We start from the raw sequence: 19,646 nt of genomic DNA, 5'->3' as shown, positions 1-19,646 counted from the left end.
TTTCTATGATAAACGAGAATTATACTTTCGATTCATTTTTCCATCCCAGAGCCATTAATAGTTCATCACAGCTTCCAAAACAATATGAAAAAAACATAGGATTCCTAAATAGTTGACTGGCGGCAGGCTTGAACAAATATAAAATTTTCAGTTTGTGCATATTAGATCCGAATAAGAATTATAACTACACAGATTTTTTAAAATTTATATTAGAATCGGAATTATAGCTACTGAATTTTTCTAAATCAGATTAGAATTAGAAATACTGGATTTGCGAAAACCTTGACCTTGAATAAAGTTCAATTCGTATCAAACCAGAACTCATTTTGACAAGCAAGAGAATAGCATAGCAACTGTCTGTACAACATGCTCGTTTCGCATTATGCGGTTCGCATGTAGCATTTTCAGGAAAACCAGAAATTTAGATTTATATTAAAATTAGTGCATAGAAGTATTTCACAATCTACTTTACAGTTAGAATTAGAACAAAGAAACATTTCACACCAATTAGTCTAATTAGTCAACTAGAATTATCAGAGAACGTAACACTAGAAGGGATAACAACTGCATCTTGATTCCTTGTAACGTCACGATTTTCTCCTCGGCCTGTCTGGTTGCAATTCTATTTCTGCTGTGTACAGTAAATGCCTGATCTACAAACAAATACTGGTTTTTTGGATTTTTCAATAGGTCACTTGCAGTACTCAACCTGGCAGTGAGTAAAATCATCCGCAATGTTAGGCACACGACAGTCACATGAAGCAATATATTTTTCGTTCATGTCATTAAAAAACGCGGTTTGCTTCTGTCGATAGCTTTTGTTGATACACGAACATTGATAGCTCGAAAACAGGTGAGAATTCCCAAGCTGTTGACAAGCTGACAAGCTTCAAAAACAAAAGCGGAAAAATATAATAAGGGCAACTGCCATAACTTTTAACTATACGCTTACGAACAACTGTTATTTGAAATGGCCATAAGTATCTATGAATAGATAAGGCTGATAAGATGTACCAATGTATACCAACATAAACGATCAAATAGTCTTGTACATGTCTCACCTAAAACTGAAGGGGTTCAAGCTTCTGTTTTTATAAGCATTGATTCACTTGAGTGTGTAAGTACTAAATATATGTTGACAATGATAAAGATGTCAGGGTTGCTTAAAAACAAGAGATGATTGACTTAGCATGTCTGACAACAGATTTGTAACACCCGGGCTTGATGACAAGCAACAAAAGCAACAATACAATTTTCTCCAAATTTTTGAAAAAAACGATACTATCTGTGCACTGTCTGACTAGGCTCGTAGTGCCTGGCAGTCGGCATAGTTTGACAAGGCGCTTTATCACTTTTTGGGCCATGCATAGATTGTCAAATCAAATCTTGGTGTTCGGAAAAGTATTTGAATTAACCGGTTGGCTTATCTTTGTAGAAATACAGTATGGTTGTGCTGTCTATTCTGGGGAAGAGGGTTGCGAAATGTGTTTAAGTTCAATAAAATATTCTGTCTTGAAAGCAACATTCATTTAGTGATACCAGTCACTCGTTCAAATACAACAATGCTAGCAACAGACACTATATGTCTATCATTTATGGGAGTATTCAATGCCAAATGATTTTGTGAGTTCATTTTGATATTATCCAGTATCATAATTACAATATCATCAAGATGAGTAAAGCTGTTCTGTGTTAACACTATACAACCAAGTTCACAACTTTCAGCTACATATAGGTAACTCGTTGCTCAGGCCTTATGCGCCGACTTTTATTTTAACATTGGGTGGCCAGATGAAAAAGGGAGGGGTTGGTTACTATCAGCCCGGGGCCTACGGAGGCCCCGATCAGCCAGTCGAATTTGATCATGAAATGGCGCGAAGGTGCGATTTTAATTATCCAGGTGGTATTGCTGCAAGAGCAATATGGGCGCATGCCGCGTCCTTAAGAGAAGGAGAACGTGAATTCGCTTGTGTGGTCGAGAGGAGATGGTGTTTCTCAGCCTCAGCCCACGAATGTCGAAATCAACGTCGTAAACGCGTGTCGAAAAAGACGTCGCTTCGATTGTCTGATTACTAATCACGGATAACAATTTATTGGGGCGTATTATGCATGTATTCAAATAATCGCTCGCGTATCGGTTAATGGTTAATAGTAGGCATTTACGCGATATCAGGGACTCGCTAATTGACAGCGCTGATGATCTCTTAGGGCTGATGTCGTATCGAACTGGCCAGACAATAGAAATATACAAAACTTTGAAATCATAGACGGCGGGCGTTCAAGCATTTTGTATGGGGTGGCCGTAACTCGGCGCCTATGGCTCAGGCTGAACTTTGCTTTCTTCCTTTTTATCAAGAGACATTATCCTTTCGTGACGATGGACTATCCCATTTCTTCTTCTGCTCAGTATCAAACTTGCTCTATGAAAATAGAATTTGCTCATAGTTTTCTTTAAGGTGATATCATTTGAATTACAGGCTACTCACATAATCACAAGACTTCCTAATGCTGGAGGTACGGCAATAGCAGCGATCTGACCGCCAGTTAATTTCGACATTAAACTTTCAGTTGCAGCAGGTTGTTGGTTTGTGGTTGACTCTTGATCTTAAATGATATCCTGGATTAAGTACTGTAGCTATAAATTCACTATGGCCGTCACCAGCAACACAATATTTCAGATTTATGGCAATTGCGACCAATGTTGATTTTCCAACGTATTATGTCACGGTAATAACGATATGACACTTCTCTGTCATTACTTCTCCATTAAAGAAAGTTAATATGTTTGATTGAAAAGCACACATATTATATGTGACTTATTGTACTGTAGAAGTCAAAACTTACATTTCACAGAGTAATATAGCCACTGTATTAAATCAGTTACTATGGTAAACAGTCAAATTCACTCTTATCACAAGAAGAAGTTAAATACAAACTTGGTGCTGTATTATCCTTTGGCACTGCTGTCTGTGTTGCTTTAGTGATGTCTGTCTTCTCATCCGGCACTGCTCTTGTGGCTTCTCCCTGTTCTGTGGCTTTTCCGTCTGTGACCAGTCCATTTATCGTTTGTGATACGTCAACTGGAGCTGTGACAAAGATAAACCATTTACTGGAACAGTATGTGTCCGGTTGCACAGCTCATATATCTACTTGTTGTGTTTACCTGATACGTTACGAATTTTAGCTAAGCTCCAATGAAAGTTTCACAATCAGAAATGTTCGAAATACCACTTATGTCCATGCAATTTTGATAATCTAAAGTCTACTGCTACTGTCAGGGATACTGATTATTTGGCCTGTGTTATTTTTGCAGTGTTCTACGGATGTTGTAGTTTATTACTTGTCAAAGTAAAAGATGTGGTGTCTTTTTTCACGTCTGGTACTGCTGTTGTGTCTACTCCCTTTTCTCTTTGTCCTCTGCTTGTCACTGTTTCGATTCACGTTTGTGCTAAGCTGTATGGAACTAAAACAAAGATATTTTGTGAATTGCTAATCGTCTGTGAAGAGTACCACTTTTCTACTTTCATATTTTTCAGGCCAATTAGTATCAACAAGTATCAAAATTGAGTTGATAATTTCGTTGCTTGCCGATTTCATGAAAAAATACTAAAATATTGACACGCCTGGCTTAATTCTAAATTTCCAATTCTATAACATCCTTACCTGTTGTCAAGGAATTGTCTGTGTTATCCGCCAATGCGAAAATTTGAGTAGATGCTGTTGTTGCTGTAGGAATACGGAGAAGCTTGTAGCGTAGGGTTAAGGCTGTAGTGGCTTGTGCTACGATTATGTCTCGTTTAAATTTCGGTCTGATGACGTAGCTCTTACAATTTGGAAACTCGTCGCGAACCACTCCTAATACATCTTCACTGGGATAGGTCTCGCGTAATCTTCTGTACACCATACATTCGCCGGCAGTGTTGTTGCAATAATCTTTCGTTTCATAATCTTAAACATTAAAAAGACACTTTGATGATGTAATTACAATATATGCCGGGTAATTCCAGCCCAAATCAACTGAGGCAGATAACCACATGTTTCAAAATAAACATCAAATGCAATTCCTAAGCAACATAGATCAATTTCAAACTGAACAAAAGTTATTTCGCGGAAATCCATTCAGCGGTTTAGGATTTATGGGGATTTGAAAAAGTGCACTTTTTGTGCTCAGTCAACCGTTAAGAGGCATCATTTTTTAGATCATAAACTTTAGAATTTTACTGTAAATTAGTCTTTCTCTGTGGCTTTAAATGGAGTACATTTTCAGAAAGTACATAGCCTAACACTCATTTTGAATATTTTTATTATGATAATAACCTAGCCGTTTGGGGTTGAAAGGGGGGCTAAAGGTAATGCTGGAGTAAAATCAGTCATGCGTGATGACTTTTTTCAGGCTGAATTGTGAAAAAAGGTATGCTTCAAATTTATTGAGTAAGGTATCATATGAAAGCTAAGAACGAGCACTGTCCAATAAAAGCAATGCCAATAGTGATTTCAAGGATCTAAGCTGCGTTATAACAAGAAAACTATATTCATATATTTCCCATGTGTCTAAAGGTATTTTGGGTTATATATTTTTTATACACCTTGATAAATTATAGATTAATACTTCATTAAGCATATGTAATAGCTTGGGGCAGGGCTTACTTGATATTCCAGCTTTTTATATTTCATATTTTGGTGAGTGGTGTATTGTGTATAGATTATTAATGTTCAAATAGTCGGGCGGTATAGCAGCTGTGCATGGTTGAAAAAGATAATTTTGATAACTGCACTGTGCACATATGATCTGGTTCCATAGGAATTATTCTTTTTAAGTGGCAAAGATTCATCTTGAAAGCTCAATGTCACATGTATGCGTCACCCGTCCAAGTGCATAACTGAAATTGTTCGCAAAATTGAGATTTGTGACCGGCATTGGTAGGGGCAGTGCCTCATCAGTCATTCAAGCAAAACAAAACTTGAAACACGAAGTACATGTTCATGTTTATAGATTATGAATTATAATTGATAATTATCAATTGTAGAGACATTTTCCAAGTCGAGAATGTCTAATTTCCATTTTTCGTATTCAAACACAGTAGTAAAATTTGTGGGTTGATCACAAGTATACCGTCTTGCATGAATTCACATTCTCCAACCTCATCATGAACCGGATAGATACATCAATCAGAAATGCTTTAATATATCATGTATGCTGACAAGTTTATAATATATCCTGACTTGTACACTCAGTGTGATTACCATATTTGTTGGACCATTCAAGTTTGATTGTTTTCTATTAGTAGGCCTAAGGATTAAAATGACCAAATTAACTACTTACAGATGATTTTTAAACTAATGGAGACAAATGATCGAGAATTGCGGTTTTAAAGATAATGTATAAGAATGACGAACTGTTCAAAGACAATGGCCAATATCGTATCACCACCCTGCCCAAACCATATTTTATCCAAAATGATGTATCATTACAAAATTTGGTGTCAAATCCAAATACAATGACCTAGAAGCTTGATTGTAATGGTATTAGTTTGCCAAATGAGGCGCTATCTCGAGAGCTAGAATATAAATATATTTCACCAAATTGTGACAAGATGAAGATGGAATTTGGGAGCACATGCCTAATCAATCTCACCCTACGTTCATTTTGTGGCATTACAGCAACAAGTGACGTGCGAAGAAAAGTAACATAAAAGCGCAACAAAGTAGGCCTAATATAATTCTTTTTCTGATATTAACCAGTAGCTGGTAATTTAATCTAAGGATAGACGAGGTGCTCAAAGAAAGAACGGTTAGATACGAATTATGACACAAATTACAAAGCAATATTTGCAACTGATTGTGCTTTGTAAAGCAATCCTATGATATTTTCAATGATTCAAAATTTTGCATTCCGAAAATGCACCACATGCAACTTCATGAATTAAAATCTTGTGTCACGAAACAACAACACCCCAAAAGGCACACTCAGGGGTTCTGTCTATGACTGTCTATGTATTGGTTACTCGGACATGTTAGAGTGAAATGTTATGTATAATATAGAACTAGGCACTTCCTTATATCTTTGACTGAATAATAACTTGATTAAATGTTTGATATCACTTGCACCATGGAAGGAAATGGACAGTGCTAGCTAATTAATATACTTAATCACGTAACCAAGCAGCTGTATAAATTATGCCCCCCAAAATACCTTCTGACACGGGGGAAATATCATGGCCTTAGTTTTCTTGCTATAACACTGCTTAGATCCTTGAAATCACTATTGGGATTCCTATTACTGCATTGTATTTGTTCTTAGCTTTCATTTGATACCTTACTCAATAAATTTGAGGTATACCTTTTTTCACAATTCGGCCCAGAAAATTCTGTCATGCAGGACTGATTTCCTTGGGGGTCCAACCGTCTCTGCTCATTTGACCCATAAACTTTTGAAATATCCAGCATATTATTGTTCACATTCAAAGTTCACTTAACAGCGGTCTCAAAAACGTTGATTCACCCACGAAAACTCAAGCCCATCATGTATAAAGATCCATGCAAAATAAGTTGTTCAGAAATGCCATTTTGACATGGTTCAATGAACGCAAAAAGTGGTATTTTTCTCACTGCGATAAAATCTCAACGACTTATCCGATTTCGATAAAATCAAGTTTTTTCTGATCAGGAGATCACTGTCTCCTTTTGTGTGAGATTTGAATAAAATCCATGACCATAGGGTTATCTTTTGAAAAAAATTTGGTTGATTTGGGATGGAATGACCCTGCCCCGATCCATCCATATATGTATGAGCCGGCGTTAAACTTTGTATACCATTAAATACGGACAGTCTAGACACAGTTCTGGTACAAAACTGATTTTTATGGAAATATTTTCATAATTTCGAAACGTCTGTGAACTTTGAAGGAGGAATCTGCCTGTTGGTGCTATGTGGCTGTAAATACTGCAGTAATATATAAATATGTAGGTTTCAACCGATGGATATTTGGTAATATTGTGAAACAACAAAACGGTCATTAAATAGCATCGTTTTCATTTTCTCAACTCTGTCTGAATGCTGTTTTATGACAATAAATATTACCAAGAGCCATAATTGAACTGTCACCGACAGCTCCCAGTTTAATTGACATCATGATATGCATAAAGATTTTTCTTGCCACTTTTTACCTCAGTCTACCTGTCATGTGAACACGGTGTTTGACTTCATCACAATAACTTTGAGAGTTCGCCATTTGAACCGAAAATGTTGAAGAGCAATGGTCCCAATCAGGGGTTTGTAAACTGGGGTCCACGACCCCTTAGGGATCCGCGATCTAGTTTAAAGGGGTCCGTGCATGGGCAATACGTTGTTAACAAACTATAAAATCAGATTATTTATTGCGAATGACGTCATGAGTGGGGCTGTGACTACCTCGTCCAGTAGGGTCGCGTAAAAGAAACTTTTTTCCGGTTTCTTGGGATTCCCTGATTAAATTGTTGGGTTGCAAAAAAAAAAAAGAACACTGCACACCAAATTTAGCTCAATTCTTACTACCAGCAGTGGCCGACAGAGCAAATCCAAACATATTATTTATTATGAAGAAAAATTAGAATTTTTTTCTAATTTTACTGTTAACCTCATGGAATTGTTCAGTTTTTTACGAAAACGATGCAAAACAAATTTGACGCTGTTCCAACCCGTAGAAGCGGAGGTATTTGAGTTTTTCATTAATAATTCTGGGTTTTTCCACCGTCAATGCTATTTTCACGAATTAAAAACTTTCAACTGCAATAACTTCACTTCCACCAGTTGGAAGTGATCAAAAATTGTATTGCATCGTACTTTTAGGCAACTTAACACTTTTATAGGGTTTACAGTAAAATTTTAAAATTTGTATTTCGGTGATAAATTCAGAAATTACAATTGTCTCTGCGTCGGCTTTTACTGGGTAAAATCGAGCCAAATTTGATGTGCAGCGTGTTTTTAGGCAATTAACAATATCATCAATGAATCCCAGGAATCTGGAGAAAAGTTATTTTTGAACAACCCTATTGTCCGGTTCAGTCATTGGCCATGTTATTCCAGGCATGGAGTAGCTTAAAGAGAGTTGAGCTTGATGTAATGATCTTGCAGTCATTGGCATCTGGAATTTTCCGGGTACGTGTAACCATCCACAAAACTTGAAGGGGTAGCCTAGGTGATCAAAAAAGCTTGGAAACGCCTGGTTTAGATGACTAGACTACTTGCTCATTTCATTCCAAACAATAGGGAAGAGTACTAACTTTGTGTCGGAGAGCTGTAAGGAAACTTGACAGCTCCTCCACCTTTACAATTCAGACTTGCTGTATCGAATAGAATAACATCTCTGGATAGTTTGACCAGGTTTAAAATTTCGAGGTCGAATTTGCAATTTTTTCCAGTCTATTTCGTGACGTTTATAGTCCTGAAATCCATATCTCCCTGTTGTTGCACGGTACATGTTGTAGGTAGAAACTTGACAGTTGACGCAGTGAATCCTGAGAGATATCATATTAAAGGAATTTATTTCTGTATCATGTTTCCCATGATGATGCATAGACAAACTGTGAGCATCAATATAGTCCTGGTTACTATGAACAGCATAATCTCTATTGGTCGATTCAAGTCCAATTGTATCAGAAACATTTCTAGAGTGTTATGATGGGTAGGTTAGTATTGTTTCTTTGATTGGTACTGTAAACAATTTCATCATTCATCAATATTCTGCATTTCTAGTTTATTGCCAAAGGTACCCTTATCGGGCTTCAGATCGGATATGTATCTTGTCTCTTCCAAATATTAACATGACCACATTAATTTGGGATTCACCATATTAACCATCACATTGTGTAGGTCAGGGGTCTGCAAACTTTATTGCAGAAAAAAAGGTAACCATAATAACCGTTAGTCTGCCTAGAATACTGTTTAATCTGTTGGAGGTCTAGCCAAGTTCATGGAGCTGAGATCAAAGCCACAACTGGAACCCGTCTTGTGACATGTGTAGTCTTGTCTTGTTTCCGATCGTACAGCATTCTGACATGTCATTGTCAGTATCTTGGTAGTAAATACTGGGTGCATCAAAATTCGAATGTGTGAGAATATTTATAAGAAGGCCTTGACATGTAGATTGAGAAATAAGGGGTCCACACGTAATATGCTAGGAAATCACCGTGTAGTATACAAATTTCGGTTTTGAACAGTGAGGCCCAACCTTCCTTTTCACCTTTCCTATGCTAAAATGAGTCAAGCATTGAGTCGCTTGTCTATCAATAACATTGACTGAACCTTTGAACCTTTACGCGCCACAATCGACTCATTTGTTATTTGTGCCCCCTTCTTTCTCAAAATCTTCCCCATGGGGTGATATAGCCCCCTTTCGGAAACCAATGGTTTAGAACTTTTAGAGTCATATAAATGATTTATGATTGACTTTATAACATCAGACTGAAGTGAAAATTGCGCACTTGCAAAAATTATATTTCTATACCCTTTCAATTGATGTTGATATTTTGATATTTGATATTTATGTATACTTTGCACGTGTAAAATGTGATGTAGGGCTGTTAAAAAAAAACTTTTTTCCTGAATCTTGCTGGCTGGGTAGTTTAATCGTTATCTTTCCTTAAAAAACGACGCACACCAAATTTGAATTCATTCCAACCGGTAATCGCGGATATCTAACGGTTTGCAAATTTTGAATTTACTAAAAATGCCAAAATTTATGTATTTTTTCGAATTTTTCTGTCAACCCCATGAAATTGTTGAGCTGCCTTCAAACACAATGAAAAATAAATTTGACTCAATTCCAACCTGTAGAAGCGGAGTTATTCGAGTTTTTCGATGATAATTCTTGGATTATATACCGAACAAGGCAGCAAGATTCAGGAAAAAAAGTTTTTTTTGAACAGCCCTAATGTGATGCTAGTCTGCAAAAAGGTAGAGAATCGGCAAACTCATCTTCTGAATAAATAGAACCTCTTGCTTGGAGAAACATCTCATCTCATACTGTGATATTGAACGATGTTGTTTAAATCCCACCAGACGTTCATAGTTCTAAACGATTTAATAACGCCAATCTTTCCAATGAATTACGTTGCTTTATCATTCCAGCCAATATTCCTATTCCTATTGTATTACCAGTAGTGAAAAACTTGCCTGTTTGAATAGGGATCCACAGCATCAAGATGAATTTGTATTTTGTAATCTGATTCATGGCGATGGTCCCACAATCTCTTCTTTTGACTTGACTTAACAAGCGACTGATATCTTCTGAACTTCAGTTTGGTAATGTTTACTGTGGAACGATCAACTATTTAATGTTCCGTATTTTCCCTTCCTGATCATCTGTAGAAATGGTTTTATGATAATGATGATCTGCTGCAGCTTCCTGTGTTGACGTAGTCATCCTGGGCCTTTGGAAAAGGCTGCATTCTGTTTGGGAGTGTTGATCTTTCAAACCATCTTCCAACGTGCGGATTAGTATTAATCGAAAGGAAATATTGGTAATCGCTTAATTGAAACGGAATGCATTGAACATCAAGGTCTCTATTGCTACGTCGTACTTTACCATATTGGTTTACATTGTGAATCTGTTTAAATCCCTTTAGTGCGCCGATAACTCTTTAAAAGAGGTACCCGAAAAGTCCTAAATGTATTGCTGCAATGGATGTTGTAATGAAAGCCATCTTTAAGTTCTGTTTCTGTACCACGAACCAGCTATTTATGACACTTTAAAGTCTTGGTGTTGGTCTTAATCTTCAATAGACACTGGCAACAGAGACAAAATCTACAACCACGATACAACAGATGCCTTGTTTCAAAAGCAATCTCCCTATAATGGCATCAATATTGTATGTAATCTGACGTGCTTGCAAGTGGCTCGGTTCTGTTTGCAAAAACGTTTTACTACCAGTTCTAGTGCCACTGTCAAGACTCCTAAAATCATATAAACTGTTCAACTCAACATTACTACATCAGTGTTAATGTGGCGCACATTTCCATGCAATGTGTCAATAGTGTTCCATATTGAAGCTCTGTGTTTCCAATTTCCATGTGCAGTATGGGTAATGAATTTATTTCAATACACTGTCAGTTCGTGTGTTCCTCCCCATCCAATTGAACAAGTATGGCCCATGATGTTTCAACTCCGTGTCATGAAGGGTGTACCTTAAGCCAAATAATGTACCATACGGACACCAAATTGTGAAAGCAAGTAATTTATTACAACAATGAAGTGAACTGAACTACAAAGGGTGCCTAAACACATGAAACCAATCATTAGGCCTACTTATATCACTTATAGGGTTTGACAGTACTCGTAGCTGAATGGTTGGAGCTCCGGTTTCGCCCTCTGCAGTCTTTAAATGACATGCGACCGGCGATCCAAAAATCCAGCCATCGATGAGCAAACCCGATTGCATCACTGGAAAATGGAAAATGAGTAGGATAGCAGCATACATCACATTTGGCGTTATTCTTCAGCCACACTATAATGCGAATCACCAATCCGCATTGGCAGCCCCTATTTTGGAAAAGGCCAAATGAGCAAGTAGAAATATGGTTTAGTTTATTGAAAGCATCCAGTCAAAGGGAGACCAGTTGCAAGCCACAGTAAATCATCTCTCTGGTCGCGTTTTCAGCTGTCAGTCTGCAATGATCTGTTGACTATGTATTGTGAATTGTTCCAGAATGATATTTGTCATTATGCCATTTCCTGCAAAAGAGATAAGGATACGTTGAAGACCACATATTAACTTGTCGCGATCGCAATTTTGCCAAATCTTACTTTCTGATTATCAATGCGATGAGCGTTACGATGCCTAATAATAGCAACACTCCAAGAATTATCACCGTAATCCAGATATTACTTGCGTCTTCACTTGGTTTGCCACTGGGTTGATCTGTATCGCCGGGTAATAAAACATAAGATATAAATTGACAGTATTCAAATGGCTGGTTAGTTAACAGCCTAAATGCATCTTGAGATCGAAAATAGTTGTTCGCCGGATTAGAAAAGCACGAAAACCTTCCCAGTCCAAGGAAACTTCAATGCTTTGTTATTAAAATACACAGTTAACTGCTACAGTGTCTCGTTATAAATTTCCAAGTATCATTTCTGTCTGATCTTCAAGATCAACTGAATGAGAATGGATGGCATGTGCACCACCTATGTTCAGGGTATCTTGCATCTTGGCAATTGCATTCAAAAGAATGAGTGTGGTTCTTGAATAAGCGAGCTGAGTGCTAGAACAATTGTAGTACTTTTTGCATTATCACTTCCATTTGAACCGGATCTCTTAGCACGAAAATTGCCTCGTTCAAGTCAGTGGCCAGTTATGCCCAATATTAGGTTCTATTATTCATGTTGATTCAATTGTACATGCTGGAAAGGATTTATATGTCATGAAAACTGAATTGACTGGGTTCCGAATCCGGGGTTTCTTTTGCCCGTCAATAGACATGACATTGGATAGCTTGAATTATTTTTAAACCATATCGAAGTGCTACGCCCACAAACGTAATCCTTGATTACAGCTTGACGTGAGCTGTATTCGCAGTGACACATTCATTATGTCTCGACTTGAAATTATTTGAATTATGGCCTACTAAATGTTGACTGTTGGACACCTGCGATCATCTCCATTTGGAACTGCTTTGCTTACCTGATTGTGTGTGGTATCCCTCTGTTGCTGTGGCTATTGTATCTCTCAGCATGGCTGTTCTGTTATTTAGAGCTCTCGTTGACAGGATTGGTTGGCTTCCCCGATTACTGCCATCTTCTGTTGTTACTAAGCGCATTATTTCAGTACTTTGGACATCATATGCTGTATAACTTGAATCTTCCTTGGAATTCAAGTTCTGACTTTTTGTTTCATCATACTCTTCTGTAAATGGTTGTTTTGTGGTGAACATGTTGCTTGTAGTACTTGCTCCAGTCGATGGCTTGACCACCTCGCTATTCGCTTCAGTCGGGTTTGCAGGGTTATGAGAATTTTTGTCTACATTTATCACCAATTGCAGTCTTTCAGTACTTTGTATGGTATATCTTTCGCCACTCAAATCTTCATCTGAAGTTGAAGTCTTTTCTGTTAGTCTGTCTTCCTCTGTCGTGAATGGTTGTTTAGCTGTAAGTTTGTTGCTTGTGGTTGCTGTCTCAGTTGTTGATTTGATCGTGTTGCCGTCCGTTGTAGTTTGATATTGAGCGGTATCTTCCACGCTCGTTGTATCTGTATTTTCAATGGTAGAGAGCAAATGTTCTTCTCTACTCATATCAGAAGTCGTATCATCTTCTACAAACAGTGCTGTAGTCTTTTCTTCTTGCGGTAACGTAACCGGACAACCATGCGGAAAAAATTTTGACGACAATATGCCCTTTTTAATTGGCGGCCCTAAGCCGAGTACCGGTACCGCCGGATTCGTGGAACCTGTACATGAATGCAACGTGTATTCCAGCGTGAATTCTCTCCAGCTTGCTCCCGTTGTTACTAAATGCAACGATAGATCTCGTGTGCCTCGGTGGATTATGTTGTGCGTACACTGCGGGTAGTGGAGTGCTACGGCCTGCCATATTTCAACTTCTGTACAGACATTTTCTTCAATGTACACTTGGCAGAAATCTGTTGGAATGTCTACCTTTTCGCATAATCCACATCCAGGTCCTGTTGATAGTAATATTGTGATGTGTTCATTCTGCAGTGGAAATCATGGCATTGCCAGTAAAAGCTGTAAGCTGGTAACTGCTACACAATAATTGTTATGGCTTGAATGAGCGTTGCATTTACGTCAATGTTGTTCATGGCCAATCATCTGTTCCCATGGATTTGATTAATAGCCACTTTCCTACACCATTTATGTCATTTTGAGCGTTCGTCAATGAATAGATGCTTTACAATCTATCATCGCTTTCTTCATTCATATACCCATCTGTTTCTTGGTTTCAATTAATTTTCATGTTATCGTCACAATACGTTTTCAGTTGATGATCAGTTTATCAAAAGTATTCTACAAAATCATTAGTTATTAGCTGCGACATAAGCATTAGGTAACTAACATAAAGCAGCAGCTCCATGATAATGTTCATGTTATGTTTGTTCACTTGAGATTCAATTAATTAGAGGCCGCCAAAGGGTTAATCTTACCAAATTTGTTCCAATTTCATGCACAGTTGAAGTACTGCTCAAGCAAAATGATGTGAGCAATCTGCTTCATATCTGTAAGCCGAAATATTTTAGATTAGTAATTACTAGGGCAAGTTTTTGTTGCACTAAAAACCTGAGAAAGTTGCATTTATTTTTTTAATTTTACCAAAAATTGCACAAGTTGCATTTAAACATTTTTTTTGAAATCATGAGGGTATGAGATACTCGAAAGGTTCCGGCAGTTTAAAATTTGTATGGTGTCTGCTTGTTCCGTTTCTTCCTTCGCTATTCAATCGATCATGGTTACATTTTTATTTACATTGGGTTCGCACAATTTACCAGTTAGTTCAAGGAGTTTCATGACTAACGGAATAGTGAGTATGCCGCACACCCGAAAAAAATTGCTAGGTAAACACGGCATGCCCAGTATACCTGCGTCCGGCGCCTATGGTGGGCCGCATTGTCACTTGAAATCCATTAATTTAGTCTTTATTATAGTTTTATAGCATATTTTGCGCAATACTTGATAAAAATTGCAGAAAAAAGTTGCATGAAAAATATAGACAAAAGTTGCAACATAAAACTCCTCCAAACAGATTAAAACACCATACTACATACATTATGAGTATTTACGAATAGGGTGGAGTGAAAAATGGAAAATTTTGAATTTCAAAACGGACACTTGATATGTGGTGCCAAATTAAAAAAAAATAATTTCTGTAATAATTTTGGGCTCGTGCACCCTCCAGTGGTCGTGCAATTGCACCGAACGAGCCAAAAATAGCTAATTTTGCTATATATTGATGACCGCTTCCGCTAGAAAGCTGGTTTTGGGCTCAAAAGATGCGGAAGCAACAAGTTTTTATCTCACTTCCACAGAACTTCGTCTTCAAAATGAACAGAAAAAAAGTTACGAGCAAATTTTTGTTTTTTAGACCATTTTTCGGTAAAATTACGCACTGAAGCAGGGTACGAGGCCAAAAGCGTGTAGTGATTGATCTTTTGACTGACAACTCTATATTAAAAGCACATAAATTGCAAATCCATATTGAAAACAGAAAAACATCAATTCTATATTGAAAAAAGATATATTTCGAATATGGTTTCACTACCAGAGTATTATTATGCACAAACTTTAAAATCTTGTTTCGTAATAAAGGATTTCATCTGTTTTTGAGACTTCAGTTTTTCTCTGATTAAGCCATCTCTACGGTTAAATCCCGACACATGGGCAGATGATTTGATCACCACTTTAACGTCTCTTTCCACTGCCTGGTTGTGCCAGGGATGTTTGAGGAGATGACCTTAGATTTTCCATCTCGAGATATGGTGAGTTTTTGATTGCTCATGGCTGTTCCATATCTTTTTGATTCAAGTTGACAATTTAGTGGTATGATTTGACCTTGATGTTTATAATTGGGATTTTAAACAATCTGATTCTAGTGTCAACGTTGTTTTTAGGTTTTGTTTCATTAACATATCCTCCTTCAAAGTCGCTAATTGGAATCTGGTGTTCTGTTTGATCTGCTCATAGTTGTAATCTTGCAAGTCTTCCGAGGCCTTCATCATCATCACCGAGCATTCCCAAAAAACATTATCCGGATGTGCAAAATATGCTTTTCGTTGTAGCAAAGGTAGTGCAAGGTTGCGAATTCGTGTATCAGAAAGCTTTGTAATATGGGAAACTATTTTGCACAAGCTTCAGTACCATCAACAATTGTGACTTTTTATTTCAGACCATGATGGATAATAAAACTCCATGCAGAATTAAGCAAGATAGTTCAGATTGCTTGATGGATGACTCTGTCGCACATGTATGCTATGTATAGAACGTCAAAATTTGGCATGTTCTATGTGGGACAGAGTCATCAATCAGGTAATCTGAACTATCTTACTCAATTCTGCATGGAGGTTTATTTTCTGTCATGGTTTGAAATAAAAAGGCACAATTATGGGTGATTCAGTCCCACATATAACATGCCGAATATTGAGTTGCTATGTGCGACAGAGTCATCCATCAAGCAATCTGAACTATCTTGCTCAATTCTGCATTGAGGTTTATTGTCCGTCATGGTTTGAAATAAAAAGGCACGATTCCATTGTTGATGGTGCTAAAAACTTCTGCAACATAGTTTCCCATGTTACAAAAGCTTTCTAATACACAATTCGTAACCTTGCACTATCTTTGCTACAACAAAAGGCATGTTTTGCACATCTGGGAATGCTCGGTGATGATGATGAAGGCCTCAGAAGACTTGCAAGACTACAACTATGAGCAGATCAAACAGAATATCATATTGCAATTGACGACTTAGAAGGAGGATATGATAATGAACCGAAACCTAAAAACAACGTTGATACTAGAATCAGATTGTTAAAAATCCCAATTATAAACATCAAGGCCAAATCATACCACTTAATTGCCAACTTTCATCTAAAAGATGTGGAACAGCCACCAGCAATCAAAAACTTTTCATATCTCGAGCTGGAAAATCCAAGGTCATCACCATTAAGGATCAATCATCCTTGGCACAACCAGGCAGTGGAAAGAGACGTTAAAGTGGTGACCGAAGCATATGCCGATTGCCCATGTGTCGGGATTTGAACGTAGAGATGGCCTCATCACACAAAAACTGAAACCTCGAAAGCAGATGAAATCCTTTATTACAAAACAAGATTTTAAAGTTTGTGCATAATAATACTCTGGTAGTGAAACCATATTCGAAGTATATCTTGTTTCAATATAGAATTGGTGTTTTTGTGTTTTCAATATGTATTTGCAATTTATGTGCTTTTAATATAGAGCTGTCAGTCATAAGATCAATCACTACACGCTTTTGGCCTCGTAGCCTGCTTCAGTGCGTAATTTTTACCGAAAAATGGTCTAAAGATCAAAAATTTGCTCGTAACTTTTTTTCTGTTCATTTTGAAGACGAAGTTCTGTGGAAGTGAGATAGAAACTTGTTGCTTCCGCATCTTTTAAGCCCAGAACCAGCTTTCTAGCATAAGCGGTAATCAATATATATCAAAATTTGATATTTGTGGCTCGTTCGTTGCAATTGCACGACCACTAGAGGGTGCACGAGCCCAAAATTAATATAGAAATTATTTTTTTTTAATTTGGCACCACATATCAAGTGTCCGTTTTGAAATTCAAAATTTTCCATTTTTCACTCCACCCTATTTACGAAGCTTCCGGAAGCTGTAAAAAAAAGTTGCAAAAGTTGCAAAAACTTGCCCTAGTAATTACCGTATTGATCAGTAAACCCTAAATATCCTTTGTTGCAATCGATATCTACATCCATGATATGCATTATTATTGCATTGGCTTGGAGGTGCCCTGGCAAGTGGAAGGTCCAATCACAGTCTCGGTTATCGTCGTTGCTGACAAATAATTCACCAGTTCTTTCAGTCATCTCGTCGATGGTACTGCCTGTACAGCCATCACCGTTTTGGGTGATTATTCCGTAGACTGGAAAAAATTGTGAAGGTGGTTAGTGAGCTGTAAATGGTAATCTATAATTTGCCAGTGGGCCGGGTAATCTCGAATGATACGCCAGTAACTTCTTGAGCAAACCTGTATAATTCTGAATTGAAAAAAAATGTGGATTAAGATTTCTAATTTGCTTTAATCCAACAGGGTTGTAATGACTCGAGTCGCGATTCTTTGGTGACTTGACTCAAGTCATTTTCACAAAAATGAAAAATGACTCAACTGGAGTCAATTTGTGTAATGATTCGACATGTACTCGAGTCATTGCGCATGACTTGAACCAAGTCATATGGTTCGAGACTGGGTCTACCAAGACAGGGATGTCGTTGTATTTTCGAAGAACAGTAAAGTTATCACACTATTATTATTTTTTCTATCCGTACTGGACTGGTACTTGCAAATGCTACCAGAGACTGTTAAAAGTGAGGACAGTAAGTATATTGTGAATGCAATGCACTCGATATCACCGAGCAAAGTTGTAAAAAGTGGGTTTTGCATGGCATTAACTCGGAACTGCACTGTCAACATAGTGACTTGGACTCGGACTCGAGTCAAAGCACTGTGACTCAGACTCGACACTCTACTCCGTGACTTGGACTCGGACTTGACTCGGTGGTGAATTGAGAATGACTCGACTTTACTCGAGTCAAAACTATAAACGGGAGATTGACTTGTGACTCGGAACCTTGTGACTTGGTCACAACCCTGATATCCTAATAACGCTGGGTTTGCCAAAACTATATCGTACAAGTGAGGCAAGTAGGTTTCAATATGTTCAGTTACCTAGAATCTGGAATGTAATATTGACATATTTGCACAAGCAACGGTATATGTTTGATCAGTCGCGGCTCAATTGTGGCGTGTGGTCGAAATCAACCAGACGCAGCGATAGTCACCATTGTGCAACTGCGTGGCAAGCCAGTAGGATCCATATGCTACCAAAAGCTCGCAAACCTTACACAATTTCAAAAGATCCCATACCAGATCAGCCTACCAAATCTTGCCTTCGCAGCATACCATTTGGGCCAAACTGATATCGGTAATATTAACTTGTGATCAAGATTAAACAGTGGCCTTCAGCACTTTCGAGCTAGTAACCTCTGTTCTTGTCGATATAACGATTTGCACTTTACTGTCTGTAATCATTTGAGCTTGAATCCTAAATTAAAATCGATCAACTGAAGTATTGAATAAAGCTAGGCTTGTACATGTGCTATTAAAATTATATGCCCACCTGTTATATCAAACCGAATATTCACTTTATTTTCGTATGTATGCACACAATGTATAGACATAATAATAGTGCCATGGAATTACATCATTTTACATTTCTGTCAAATCGAAATTACCTGCAGGTAGACTGATCCAGAAGCACATCATGGTTATCCTGCGTGAGACTAACTCCATATGTCTTGTTGAGGTCTCCTTCTTTAAACACAACCTAATGCAGCTGCGAGATTCGAATTTGAAAAGACTTCTAATATATCGAATGTTTATTATACACAGCCTGGAATTTACGGGATCTTCTTGGTCTCCTGGATGTACTCCATGTTTATCACTAAAAGCTAGAATATGAACACGATAAACTTGAAATGCACACACCATATAGGTCTTTCCAATTTTTAAATCCTGAATAGATGCACTACTGAAACTTGTCATTCATTCTTCTTCTGACTGCCAAAGTTACCTTCCACTGGCCAATAGAAATCGTCTTGTGATGGAACAGTTCAATATCGTCAATCTGGTATATTCAATATGACACTGAACTGTAGCACGATGATGGAAATAGGTGCAACATAGGTAAGAATGATTACGAGTTAGGTCCCATCATCATCATTGAACCACTAGTCACGTATCCGAATCACCTTTTGTAATTTCCTCTAAAACGAAACAAGCAACTTGACTCTGCAGGTTGCCTCAATGTTCTCAGAAATTTGAATGGTAATGATGAATGATAACTTTCGATGTAATCAATTTTTGTAAGTGAAAGTTGCTCCAGTAGTGAACATAATCCAAC

At 37.5% G+C, this 19,646-nt stretch overlaps 2 protein-coding genes and 1 long non-coding RNA gene across 6 annotated transcripts in view; 1 reads left to right on the top strand and 2 right to left on the bottom strand.

The window, feature by feature from the left end:
- The window catches only part of LOC145435605 (activating signal cointegrator 1 complex subunit 3-like), a 193,456-nt gene that overhangs the window by 72,792 nt on the left and 101,018 nt on the right, over positions 1 to 19,646 (top strand). The gene's annotated exons all lie outside the window — the stretch shown is intronic.
- Positions 1,802 to 2,598, bottom strand: LOC145435620 (uncharacterized). The gene is made up of 2 exons (XR_013913911.1): positions 2,487 to 2,598; positions 1,802 to 2,420 (listed from the first exon to the last, which is right to left on the bottom strand). It is a non-coding gene; the product is annotated as an uncharacterized LOC145435620 (long non-coding RNA).
- LOC145435609 (uncharacterized) lies at positions 11,199 to 19,221 on the bottom strand. The gene is made up of 5 exons (XM_080312899.1): positions 18,979 to 19,221; positions 17,387 to 17,608; positions 12,661 to 13,656; positions 11,784 to 11,898; positions 11,199 to 11,711 (listed from the first exon to the last, which is right to left on the bottom strand). The coding sequence occupies exons 1-5, from the start codon at positions 19,034 to 19,036 to the stop codon at positions 11,663 to 11,665; spliced, it is 1,440 nt and encodes a 479-aa protein (XP_080169025.1). The 5' UTR covers positions 19,037 to 19,221; the 3' UTR covers positions 11,199 to 11,662.

The sequence above is a fragment of the Botryllus schlosseri genome, chromosome 3 (genome assembly GCF_051294905.1).
Source record: "Botryllus schlosseri isolate E-star chromosome 3, Bs_hap1, whole genome shotgun sequence".
Lineage (NCBI taxonomy): Eukaryota > Metazoa > Chordata > Ascidiacea > Stolidobranchia > Styelidae > Botryllus > Botryllus schlosseri.
Note: the sequence above shows the minus strand (reverse complement) of the source record. Positions and strands in the feature narration are given on the sequence as shown.

Excerpts from the sequence above, each read along its gene's own strand:
- LOC145435609 (XM_080312899.1), bottom strand. The coding sequence starts at position 19,036 with ATGGAGTTAGTCTCACGCAGGATAACCATGATGTGCTTCTGGATCAGT. Across the intron at positions 13,657-17,386 it reads AGGGTTTACTGATCAATACG|GACCTGGATGTGGATTATGC; the intron begins GTAATTACTAGG and ends TACTATCAACAG. Across the intron at positions 11,712-11,783 it reads ATCGCATTGATAATCAGAAA|GAAATGGCATAATGACAAAT; the intron begins GTAAGATTTGGC and ends TCTCTTTTGCAG.